The 13,554-nt window shown below is 50.9% G+C and overlaps 1 protein-coding gene across 1 annotated transcript in view; it reads right to left on the bottom strand.

Annotated features, from left to right (window-relative positions):
• Positions 1-12,878, bottom strand: part of LOC144488598 (cap-specific mRNA (nucleoside-2'-O-)-methyltransferase 1-like) — a gene marked incomplete at its 3' end in the record, with an annotated part of 72,125 nt that extends 59,247 nt beyond the window's left edge. Inside the window, exon 1 of the mRNA XM_078206658.1 lies at positions 12,782-12,878. Coding sequence (XP_078062784.1) covers positions 12,782-12,846 — 65 coding nt within the window. The remainder of the gene's footprint in view (positions 1-12,781) is intronic.
• Between the last annotated feature and the right edge of the window lie 676 nt (positions 12,879-13,554).

Here is a 13,554-nt window from a genome sequence, read left to right as displayed (position 1 = left end):
CGGTGGGCCGGGCCGGGCGGGGGGGGGGAGAGAGGGCGCGGAGGGCGGGGCTGGGAGAGGGCGGGGCCAGGTGGTGGGCCGGGCCAGACGGGGGGAGGAGGGCGGGGCTGGGAGAGGGCGGGGCCAGGCGCTGGGCCGGGTGGGGGGGTGAGGACGCGGAGGGCGGGGCTGGGAGAGGGCGGGGCCAGGCGGTGGGCCGGGCCGGACGGGGGGGGAGGGCGGGGCTGGGAGAGGGCGGGGCCAGGCGCTGGGCCGGGCCGGGGGGGGGAGGGCGCGGAGGGCGGGGCTGGGAGCGGGCGGGGCCAGGCGGGGGGCCAGGCGGTGGGCCGGGCCCGGGGGGGGGGGGGGGGGGGGCGCGGAGGGTGGGGCTGGGAGAGGGCGGGCCCAGGCGGTGGGCCGGGCCGGACGGGGGGGGGGGGGGGAGAGGGCGTGGAGGGCGGGGCTGGGAGAGGGCGGGGCCAGGCGGTGGGCTGGGGGGGAGGGCGGGGCTGGGAGAGGGCGGGGCCAGGCAGTGGGCCGGGCCGGATGGGGGGGGGGGGGAGGGCGGGGCCAACTCTCAATGAGAAGCATTGAGTGAGAAGTCAGCAAGCTTTTCTTGTTTCTTCCAGGAATGTGGGTGTCTCTGGCTATCATAGAAATCATAGAAACCCTACAGTACAGAAAGAGGCCATTCAGCCCATCGAGTCTGCACCGACCACAATCCCACCCGGGCCCTACCCCCATATCCCTACATATTGTCCCCCCAATCCCTCTAAGCTACGCATCTCAGGACTCTAAGGGGCAATTTTTAACCTGGCCAATCGACCTAACCCGCACATCTTTGGACTGTGGGAGGAAACCGGAGCACCCGGAGGAAACCCACGCAGACACGAGGAGAATGTGCAAACTCCACACAGACAGTGACCTGAGCCGGGAATCGAACCCAGGTCCTATGCCAGCATTTATTGACCATCCGTAATTACCCTTGGGACTCGGGTGGGTGATCTGCTACTTGAACCCGCCGCAGTCTCTGTGCTGTCGGCAATGTTGAGAGTTGGTGTTTGGAAATTGTTGGTTAAAATGGTGGTGTTTTAATGCAAGTACACAGAGAACCCAAAGTGAAACACTTGTATTGAGAGGCCAGGCAGTAGCGTTGCCAAGACATGTTGTTTTTGAAATTTAGCCGATCAATTTAAATTAGACACTAAGGTACCAGCAACCTATCAGATTTGAAATTGATGTTTTGGTAACTTGAGAACCGATCATATCGTAGAAAATACTGATATGTCATCAGGGGTATAAGAGATGGGGGCAGTGGCACAAACTGGGAGAGCAGCTGCCCCCCGTCATCACTCACAGCTCTGAAGGAGAGACAACAGCTGGCTCTCATGGCCTCATTCATGTCTTAAAGGAAAGCCTCATCTCAATGGTGAAGAGAGCAAAGAAGATTCCAGAAGATGCCAAACCTGGTTGTAATTTAGGGAGTGACTAAAATCTCTTTGTTAATGAGTGGGAATTGTATTTATCTGACCAGCATTTCATTAGAATTCGAGGCGGCTGAGGGACTTCACTGGTGCATTCTGGGAGAAGTCGGGCATGATGAGTTTAATGTTTGAATGAAGGGCTGCAGGAGGGAATATGCAATAAAAACCTTGTCAAGGCTGACCTGCTTTGGCTGCAGTGTTTATATGGCTGGCTCCAGTTCAGTTTTTGCTCAGTGTTAACCCCCAGGATGTTATGCGAGACGGTTGACCTCCAAGCAAGCTGAACGGGTTCGCGGGCAGTGGCGCGCGGGCGGTACAGCCTTTGGACCATTGTATAACGGTCACGCGGGTTATTAATTAAGTGATAGGATGATTTTCTTGCTGTTTCTCACGACGCTTGCCCTGCTAGTTACGGAGGGGAAGTATAGATGGAATTGTGTAGACTTGGGGACAGAGCATCGCAAGCATCTCTGTAACGATGACTCTGTCTATTGTAACCTTCCGACACATGGAATAGGTCCCTGGGAGGTAACCCGGAGGGACCGCTGCTCGGGATTCCTTAACCATGCCATGTTGCTCACTCTGTTGGAGGGGCGAGGTGATTGGGGTCTCCCATGCAATGTAACGTGGTGTAACTGGAATTTTCAGTGTTTAGCTGAGGGACCGGGATGGATCTGTACCCGGCAACAGCAGAGGGCTCGGGAGGATGTGTACATCAACACGAGATTTGGCCGATCCAAGCGATCATCGTACCAATCCTCTAAAATCCAACCCTATCACATGAACACTTTCATGCATTTGTCTCACTTGTATGTATTGCAGTCACAATTTTGAGCAAGTGCTGGGTCTGCTCACATATTCCCATGCACGAAGGAAAGGGGGGAAAGTCCTTTATTCCCTATCCCTTTGTCAACTCGAGGGGATTTTGAATCAGAATGGAACCCACGATGGGACAAGGAAGTGACATTTAAAACCCCATCAGGCATGTTGTGAAAAACCAACAAGGGGGGATCTATCTGCTTGGTAGGAAACGGAACCATACTTATTGGCCGTAGTTACTGCACCCAGCAGGTTAATGTCACCAGTGGTGCCTGGGCTTTGGTGCAACAGATTACAGTCCATTGCCCCACTGCTGATGTCCTGGTCAGCCTCTCCTCTACTTATATGAGCAGCGTGGCTGTATATAACGGTACCTGTTGTGTCTGTGGAAACAATGCCGACCCATGGCTTCCTTGGGATTGGGCAGGATCGTGTTATTTAGAATATGTGGTACCCTATATTCACCGTTACTGAGACAGAACGGTTCTTTCTGATAGCTTTCCCACTTTATGGGACAGCAAAAGCAGCTCAGGAACTTATACATATGGCCTCGACCTTGGAGAGAATTGCGAATGAAACTAGAGACAGGTTTGAGGAGGTGAGCACAGCCTTCTCTGAAGTATCAGCCGAGGTTGTAGCTATCCGGACTGTTGCTTTACAGAACCGATTGACACTTGATTATGTGTTGGCTTTCCAGGGAGGAACGTGCGCTATAATTGAATCCGAATGCTGCACGTATATCCCAGATGTTTCAGAAAAAATAACTCATTTGGCAGATCATATCAAACGAGTAGCGAAGACAATACAAGGTGAAGGGAACCAATATCATAATTACAACCCTCCAGGATGGCTGGGGCAATGGTTCAGGTCGTGGGAATCATACCTGATGCACGGGTTAATTGTATTAATTGTCATTGTTATCGCATGTTGTATTTATATGACATTATTGAACAAACAGCCTGAATTATGCCGAGTGCAAGTGTACAGGCAGAAGGGGCAGACTTCCTGATGAAGGAGGTAGGCCCATATATATATTGGTAACATTTGGCTCTGAGTGGGTCATGGGGCCATGTTTGCACTTGGCCTCTGACCAAAAGGGGGGATTGAAGAAGGGAAAGGGTTAATGTTTTTTGTACTCAATGTATTTTGTGCCTAAAAGGTTGAACTTTGTACCTGGAATGTATCATAAACATAACCCTTCCTTATGGCTCATCTCCCCTTTGTTTATATTGCTCCTGGTAGTAATACAAGCCATTTGTTCATGTGCGAGGTTGTACACTTTGGAAAAAAGAATAGAGGCATGGACTATTTTCTAAACGGTGACAAAATTCATAATGCTAAAGTGCAAAGGGACTTGGGAGTCCTAGTCCAGGATTCTCTAAAGGTAAACTTGCAGGTTGAGTCCGTAATTAAGAAAGCAAATGTAATGTTGTCATTTATCTCAAGAGGCTTGGAATACAAAAGCAGGGATGTACTTCTGAGGCTTTATAAAGCACTGGTTAGGCCCCATTTGGAGTACTGTGAGCAATTTTGGGCCCCACACCTCAGGAAGGACATACTGGCACTGGAGCGGGTCCAGCGGAGATTCACACGGATGATCCCAGGAATGGTAGGCCTGACATACGATGAACGTCTGAGGATCGTGGGATTATATTCATTGGAGTTTAGGAGGTTGAGGGGAGATCTGATAGAAACTTACAAGATAATGAACGGCTTAGATAGGATGGACGTAGGGAAGTTGTTTCCATTAACAGGGGAGACTAGGACGCGGGGGCACAGCCTTAGAATAAAAGGGAGTCACTTTAGAACAGAGATGAGGAGAAATTTCTTCAGCCAGAGAGTGGTGGGTCTGTGGAATTCATTGCCACAGAGGGCTGTGGAGGCCGAGACGTTGAGCGTCTTCAAGACAGAAATTGATAAATTCTTGATTTCTCGAGGAATTAAGGGCTATGGGGAGAGAGCGGGTAAATGGAGTTGAAATCAACCATGATTGAATGGTGGAGTGGACTCGATGGGCCGAATGGCCTTACTTCCGCTCCTATGTCTTATGGTCTTATGGTCTTTCATCTTTTACTTTTAGTAGCACAAGCCATTTGTTCTTGGTTCCCTCGCTTGTTTATATCATTCTGATAAAACAGACAGTTAAATATAGATGTTAGGGGGTAAGTCTTTCTTTCTCGTAGGCTTGTGTATGATTTAAACAAAGGAAGCAAATGGTAGAGTGCGAGAATGGCCGTTTGAAGGAGGACTCCCACTGGGACAGTTGCACTCAGTCACTTCAAAGGAAAAGCTGCGGGAAGAGCAGGGGACCAGAGGTGGCACCTTGGCTACAACGACCAGGAGAATTGTGCTTTATGACCCAAGGATACCTGATAGTCTCTGGATCATGGTTAGAGCCTATCAGAAGCTGTTAAAGGAACTATAATTTACGAGCAAGCACTGTTAACTGGACTTTGCTTTATGGCTTGTATTGGGAACCCTGATGTATAAATATCCACGCTTCTTGTGTTCAGAGAGAACTTTGGCTTCCGCTTTCAAGGGGTCAAGTTCTCCCATAAGCTTGTGAGAATAAAACCTGACTGTATTTTGACTCATACCAGCCTCAAGAGGTATATTTCCCGACTTCAAACTACATCTACCGCTCTTCCCTCGTCTATGTGTCAAGTCACATCTTCAAAAAATTCAATTCAGAACAAAGAACAATACAGCACAGGAACAGGCCCTTCGGCCCTCCAAGCCCGTGCCGCTCCCTGGTCCAAACTAGAACATTCTTTTGTATCCCTCCATTCCCACTCCGTTCATGTGGCTATCTAGATAAGTCTTAAACGTTCCCAGTGTGTCCGCCTCCACCACCTTGCCTGGCAGCGCATTCCAGGCCCCCACCACCCTCTGTGTAAAATATGTCCTTCTGATGTCCGTGTTAAACCTCCCCCCCTTCACCTTGAACCTATGACCCCTCGTGAACGTCACCACCGACCTGGTAAAAAGCTTCCCACCGTTCACCCTATCAATGCCTTTCATAATTTTATGCACCTCTATTAGGTCACCCCTCATCCTCCGTCTTAGGCTCGTAAGGCATGATCTGCCTTGGACAAAGCCGTGCTGGCTATTTCTGATCATACTATTCCTCTCCAGATGTTCATAAATCCTGCCTCTCAGGATCTTCACCATCAACTTACCAACCACTGAGGTTAGACTCACTGGTCTATAATTTCCCGGGCTATCTCTTCTCCCTTTCTTGAATAACGGAACCACATCCGCAATCCTCCGGAACCTCTCCTGTCTCCATTGATGATGCAAAGATCATCGCCAGAGGCTCAGCAATCTCTTCCCTCGCCTCCCACAGTAACCTGGGGTACATCCCATCCGGTCCCGGCGATTTATCTAACTTGATGCTTTTCAAAAGCTCCAACACATCCTCTTTCCTAATGTCCACATGCTCAATCTTCTCAGTCCACTGAAAGTCTGCACTGCAACTACCAAGATCCCTTTCCACTGTGAATACTGAAGCAAAGTATTCATTGAGTACCTCTGCTATTTCTACCGGTTCTATACAGACTTTCCCACCGTCACATTTGACAGGTCCTACTCCTTCACATCTTATCCTCTTGCTCTTCACATACTTGTAGAATGCCTTGGGGTTTTCCTTTAACCTGTCTGCCAAGGCCTTCTCATGACCCCTTCTTGTTCTTCTAATTTCCCTCGTTAGTTCCTTCCTACTAGCCGTATACTCTTCTAGATTTCTAACATTACCTAGCTCCCTGAACCTTTTGTCGGCTTTTCTTTTCTTCCTGACTAAATTCGTTACAGCTTTCGTGCACCACGGTTCCTGTAACCTACCATAACTCCCCTGACTCATTGGAATGTTGCTGTGCAGAGCTCCAGACAAATTTTCCTTGAAGATTTGCCACATTTCTTCTGTACATTTCCCTGAGAAAACCTAGGGCAGTGGGGAGAGTTACAGAAGAAAGAGATCTCGGGGTACAGGTTCATAGCTCTAACTAGTCCAAATAAACATTTTCCTAGCTTGACTGATCCTATCTCTCTCCAATGCGAATGTAAAGGAGATAGAGTTATGATCACTATCCCCAAAATGCTCTCCCACTGAGAGATCTGACACCTGCCCAGGTTCATTCCCTAATATCAAATCAGGTACAGCCTCTCCTCTTGTAGGCTTATCCACACACTGTGTCAGGAAGCCCTCCTGAAGACACCTAACAAACTCCTCCCCATCTAAACCCCTTACCCTAGGGATATTCCAATCGATATTTGGGAAATGAAAATCTCCCATCACGACTACTCTGTTATTATCACATCTCTCCAGGATCTGCTTCCCAATCTGCTCCTCCACATCTCTGCTACTATTGGGCGGCCTATAGAAAACACCCAGTAAAGTTACCGACCCCTTCCTGTTCCTAACCTCCACCCACAGAGATTCTGTAGACAATCCCTCCGTGGCGTCCATCTTTTCTACAGCCGTGACACTATCCCTGATCAACAGTGCCACTCCCCCACCTCCTTTGCCTCCTTCCCTGTCCCTCCTGAAACATCTGAAACCCGGTACTTGAAGTATCCAATCCTGTCCCTGAGATAACCAAGTCTCTGTAATGGCCACCACATCACACTTCCAAGTCGTGATCCACGCTCTCAGCTCATCCATTTTGTTCACTACACTCCTTGCGTTAAAATACACACATCTCAACCCTTCAATCTGAGCGCTCCCCTTCTCCGTCACCTGCGTATCCTCCCTCTCACACTGTCTACAAGCCCCTTTTATTTTTACTCCAACCTCCTCTCTCCCAGTCACCTCATTTTGATTCCCACCCCCCAACCATTCTAGTTTAAACACTCCCCAGTAGCCTCAGCAAACCTTCCCGCCAGGATATTGGTCCCCCTGGGATTTAAGTGAAACCCGTCCTTTTTGTACAGGTCGCACCTGCCCCTAAAGAGGTCCCAATGATTCAGGAACCTGAATCCCTGACCCCTGCTTCAATCCCTCAGCCACGCATTTATCCTCCATCTTATTCCGTTCCTTCCCTCACTGTCTCGTGGCACAGGCAGCAATCCCGAGATTATTACCTTTGCGTTCCTCCTTCTTAACTCCCTACCTAACTTCCTATATTCTCCTTTCATAACCCCTTCCCCTTTCCTGCCGATGTCAGTGGTACCAGTATGCACCACGACCTCTGGCTCCTCTCCCTCCCACTTCAGGATTTCTTGGATACGGTCAGAAACATCCCTGATCCCGGCACCAGGGAGGCAAACCACCATCCGCGTTTCTCGACTTCCTCCACAGAAACGCCTGTCTGACCCCCTCACTGTAGAGTCCCCGATCACCACTGCCTTCCTCCTCCTTTCCTCACCCTTCTGTGCTACAAGGCCGGACTCTGCGCTGGAGACACGACCACTGCTGCTTCCACCAGGTGGGCCGTCCACCCCAACAGAACTCAAACAAGAGTACTTATTCTTAAGGGGCACAACCACTGGGGTACTCTCTACCACCTGACTTTTCCCTTTCCTGACTGTGACCCACTTGCCTGCTCCTTGTGGTCCCGGTGTGACCACCTGCCTATAACTCCTATCTATCACCTCCTCGTTTTCCCTGACCAGACGGACGTCCTCGAGCTGCGGCTCCAGCTCCCTAACTCGGTCCCTTAGGAGCCGCAGCTCGACGCACCCAGCGCAGATATGCACCCCTGGGAGGCTCGGAGACTCCACGACCTCCCACATCCGGCACCGGGAACAGCAAACTGGCTTCACATTCATAATGCCCCTTTTCCTCAGATTCCACAGGGAAAGAACTGAAGATTTAAAAGTTGAAAAACAGGAAAAAAAGAATTTTTTAAAAATCCTCCCCTCCCTCGCTCGTTCCCTCCTAAGCCCGTTGAGCCAAAGCCCTTCAGCTCTCACTCTGCTTCCTGCTCTCTCCGCTGCCCGCTAACGACGCTGCCCGCTAACGACGCTGCCCGCTAACGGCGCTGCCCGCTAACGACGCTGCCCGCTAACGATGCTGCCCGCTAACGACGCTGCCCGCTAACGACGCTGCCCGCTAACGACGCTGCCCGCTAACGACGCTGCCCTCTAACGACGCTGCCCGCGAACGACGCTGCCCGCTAACGACGCTGCCCGCTAACGACGCTGCCCGCTAACAACGCTGCCCGCTGGATAGTGCGGCCTGCTTTTTACACCTCCCACGCACTTTTAAAAAACATGTTTTCCCAGGCCACCCCGCGCCCGGCCCACTTCCGCTTTTCCCTTAAACTCGTAAAAAAGAAACCCCGTGAAAAAGTGATGAAAATAAAGTTATTCCCTCACCCTTTTTACTGCAGCCACAAATCGCTCCTCTCTACCTCTCTCCGGTTGAACAATGAGAAATCCAGATACACCACATCCACAGGTTCCCCCTTGTCCACTGCACACGTAATGTTCTCAAAGAATTCCACCAAATTTCTTATGTTCTTAAATTCGACAAACATGACCTTCCCTTCATGAATCCATGCTGCGTCTTCCCAATGGGACAATTTATATCCAGATGTCTCGCTATTTCTTCCTTGATGATAGATTCAAGCATTTTCCCTGCTACAGAAGTTAAGCTAACCAGCGTTTAGTTACCTGCCTTTTGTCTCCCTCCTTTTTTAAACAGTGGTGTTACATTTGCTGTTTTCCAATCTGCGGAACCACCCCAGAGTCCAGCGAATTTTGGTAAATTACCACTAGTGTATTTGCTATTTCTCCCGCCATCTCTTTTAGTACCCTGGGATGCATTCCCTCAGGACCAGGAGACTTGTCTACCTTTAGAACCATAGGACCATAGAAAATTACAGCCCAGAAACAGGCCTTTTGGCCCTTCTTGTCTGTGCCGAACCATTTTATGCCTCGTCCCACTGACCTGCACTTGGACCATATCCCTCCACACCCCTCTCATCCATGAACCCGTCCAAGTTTTTCTTAAATGTTAAAAGTGACCCCACATTTACCACTTTATCCGGCAGCTCATTCCACACTCCCACCACTCTCTGCGTGAAGAAGCCCCCTCTAATATTCCCTTTAAACTTTTCTCCTTTCACCCTTAACCCATGCCCTCTGGTTTTTTTCTCCCCTAGCCTCAGCGGAAAAAGCCTGCTTGCATTCATAAGAACATAAGAACATAAGAAATAGGAGCAGGAGTAGGCCATCTAGCCCCTCGAGCCTGCCCCGCCATTCAATAAGATCATGGCTGATCTGACGTGGATCAGTACCACTTACCCGCCTGATCCCCATAACCCTTAATTCCCTTACCGATCAGGAATCCATCCATCCGCGCTTTAAACATATTCAGCGAGGAAGCCTCCACCACCTCAGTGGGCAGAGAATTCCAGAGATTCACCACCCTCTGGGAGAAGAAGTTCCTCCTCAACTCTGTCTTAAACCGACCCCCCTTTATTTTGAGGCTGTGTCCTCTAGTTTTAACTTCCTTACTAAGTGGAAAGAATCTCTCCGCCTCCACCCTATCCAGCCCCCGCAATATCTTATAAGTCTCCATAAGATCCCCCCTCATCCTTCTAAACTCCAACGAGTACAAACCCAATCTCCTCAGCCTCTCCTCATAATCCAAACCCCTCATCTCCGGTGTCAACCTGGTGAACCTTCTCTGCACTCCCTCCAATGCCAATATATCCTTCCTCATATAAGGGGACCAATACTGCACACAGTATTCCAGCTGCGGCCTCACCAATGCCCTGTACAGGTGCATCAAGACATTCACTCTATCCATACCCATCAAAATCTTATAGAAACATAGAAACCCTACAGTGCAGAAGGAGGCCATTCGGCCCATCGAGTCTGCACCGAACACAATCCCACCCAGGCCCTACCCCCACATATTTACCCGCTAATCCCTCCAACCTACGCATCTCAGAATTCTAAGGGGCAATTTTTAACCTGGCCAATCAACCTAACCCGCACATCTTTGGACTGTGGGAGGAAACCGGAGCACCCGGAGGAAACCCACGCAGACACGAGGAGAATGTGCAAACTCCACACAGACAGTGACCCGAGCCGGGAATCGAACCTGGGACCCTGGAGCTGTGAAGCAGCAGTGCTAACCACTGTGCTACCGTGCCGCCCTTATACACCTCTATCAAATCTCCCCTCAATCTTCTACGCTCCAGGGAATAAAGTCCCAACCTATTCAATCTCTCTGTAACTCAGCTTCTCAAGTCCCGGCAACATTCTTGTGAACCTTCTCTGCACTCTTTCAATCTTATTTACATCCTTCCTGTAACTAGGTGACCAAAACTGTACACAATACTCCAAATTCGGCCTCACCAATGCCTTATATAACCTTACCATAACACTCCAACTTTTATACTCGATACTCCGATTTATAAAGGCCAATGTACCAAAGGCACTCTTTACGACCCTATCCACCTGTGACGTCACTTTTAGGGAATTCTGTACCTGTATTCCCAGATCCCTCTGTTCAACTGCACTCTTCAGAGTCCTACCATTTACCCTGTACGTTCTACTTTGGTTTGTCCTTCCAAAGTGCAATATCTCACACTTGTCTGCGTTAAATTCCATTTGCCATTTTTCAGCCCATTTTTCTAGTTGGTCCAAATCCCTCTGCAAGCTTTGGAAACCTTCCTCACTGTCCACTACACCTCCAATCTTTGTATCATCAGCAAACTTGCTGATCCAATTTACCACATTATCATCCAGATCATTGATATAGATGACAAACAACAATGGACCCAACACCGATCCCTGCGGCACACCACTAGTCACAGGCCGCCACTCAGAGAAGCAATCCTCCACAACCACTCTCTGGCTTCTTCCAGTGAGCCAGTGTCTAATCCAATTTACTACCTCCCCATGTATACCTAGCGACTGAACCTTCCTAACTAACCTCCCATGAGGGACCTTGTCAAAGGCCTTGCTGAAATCCAGGTAGACAACATCCACTGCCTTCCCTTCATCCACTTTCCTGGTAACCTCCTCGAAAAACTCTAATAGATTGGTCAAACATGACCTACCACGCACAAAGCCATGTTGACTCTCCCTAATAAGTCCCTGTCTATCCAAATATTTGTAGATCCTATCCCTTATCACACCTTCCAATAACTTGCCCACCACCGACGTCAAACTTACTGGCCTATAATTTCCCGGATTTCTTTTGGAATCTTTTTTAAACAACGGAACAACATGAGCCACCCTCCAATCATCCGGCACCTCCCCTGTGAATACTGACATTTTAAATATGTCTGCCAGGGCCCCTGCAAGTTCAACACTAGCTTCCCTCAAGGTCCGTGGGAATACCCTGTCCGGTCCTGGGGATTTATCCACTCTGATTTGCCTCAAGACAGCGAGCACCTCCTCCCCTTTAATCTGTAAAGGTTCCATGACCTCCCGACCTGTTTGCCCTATTTCCGTAGACTCCATGCCCATTTCCTCAGTAAATACGGATGCAAAAAAACCATTTAGTATCTCCCCCATCTCTTTTGGTTCCATACACAGTCTACCACTCTGGTCTTCAAGAGGACCAATTTTATCCCTCGCTATCCTTTTGCTCCTAACATACCTAAAGAAGCTCTTTGGATTTTCCTTCACTCTGTCTGCCAAAGCAACCTCATGTCTTCTTTTAGCCCTCCTGATTTCCCTCTTAAGTAGCTTCTTGCACTTTTTATACTCCTCGAGCATCTGATCTGTTCCTTAGCCCCATTAACTTGCCCAACTTTCCCCCTCTTTCGTGATAATGATAGTTTCTGGGTTCTCACCTGCCATCACCTTCCTGTCATCAATTTTTGGCATGTTATTTGTGTCTTCCACTGTGAAGACCGACACAAAATACCTGTTCAATGCCTCAGCCACTTTCTCATTTCCAGTTATTACATCCCCCTTCTCATCCTCTAAAGAACCAATGTTTACTTTCGCCACTCTTTTTCATTTTATATATTTGGAGAAACTTTTGCTCTGTTTTTATATTCTGAATAGAGGGATATGGTCTCCGGAAGGGTCGGGGGTTTTAGTTAAGTCGGGCAGCATGGTCGGTGCAGGCTTGGAGGGCCGATGGGCCTGTTCCTGTGCTGGAACTTTCTTTGTTCTTTGTGTTTGATTGGGTTTGTGAAGAGTTGAGTGAAGCTGTTCGCTGTGAGTGAGATAAATAACGTGTTACTTGTTGTTTTTACAGAGTGTGTGTCGGGAGTTACTTTGATTTAACCACTAGGAGCTGTTGAAGAGCCGATCTTACCGCTTCGCACACTCACTAACAGAGAATGATGCGAGGTGCTGCTCTGACTGGTTTGGTGTTAGCTCCCAAGGATCATTTGTGGACAACAGGCCCAAAGGCCTCGGGCCTACATTGCATTCTGCCCAACGAGCAGCAGATCTGAAAGCTGCAGGCCACAGCTTCCACACTGCACTCAAAGACCTCTCCCCAAGACACCATCACCAGTCCTTACAGCATTGACAGGGCATCGAGCAGAGCCCCATGTGGCATCATTCTCAGCCCACACTGGTACCTGTTCAGGAAGAACACTCCACGGATTGTCTCATAGGGATTGGCTCGCGTACGGGCACGGCGCATCTCCTCACCTTCCAGCTCATCAAACACACTCTGAAAGCAAGCAGAGCAGCGTGAGAGTGAGCGAGAGACAGGAGTGTCATCCCCGTCCCCCCGCCCGTCCCCATCGCACCGCCCGTCCCCATCGCACCGCCCGTCCCCATCGCACCGCCCGCCCCCCCGCCCGTCCCCATCGCACCGCCCGTCCCCATCGCACCGCCCGTCCCACCGCCCGTCCCCCCGCCCGTCCCCATCGCACCGCCCGTCCCCCCGCCCGTCCCCATCGCACCGCCCGTCCCCCCGCCCGTCCCCATCGCACCGCCCGTCCCCCCGCCCGTCCCCATCGCACCGCCCGTCCCCCCGCCCGTCCCCATCGCACCGCCCGTCCCCATCGCACCGCCCGTCCCCATCGCACCGCCCGTCCCCCCGCCCGTCCCCATCGCACCGCCCGTCCCCCCGCCCGTCCCCATCGCACCGCCCGTCCCACCGCCCGTCCCACCGCCCATCCCCCCGCCCGTCCCCATCGCACCGCCCGTCCCCATCGCACCGCCCGTCCCCCCGCCTGTCCCCATCGCACCGCCCGTCACCCCGCCCGTCCCCATCGCACCGCCCGTCCCCATCGCACCGCCCGTCCCCCCGCCCGTCCCCATCGCACCGCCCGTCCCCCCGCCCGTCCCCATCGCACCGCCTGTCCCCATCGCACCGCCCGTCCCCCCGCCCGTCCCCATCGCA

The sequence above is a fragment of the Mustelus asterias genome, unplaced genomic scaffold, assembly GCF_964213995.1.
Source record: "Mustelus asterias unplaced genomic scaffold, sMusAst1.hap1.1 HAP1_SCAFFOLD_1698, whole genome shotgun sequence".
NCBI lineage: Eukaryota > Metazoa > Chordata > Chondrichthyes > Carcharhiniformes > Triakidae > Mustelus > Mustelus asterias.
The sequence above is the reverse complement of the archived record's forward strand: the minus strand, read 5'-3'. Positions and strand labels throughout refer to the sequence as shown.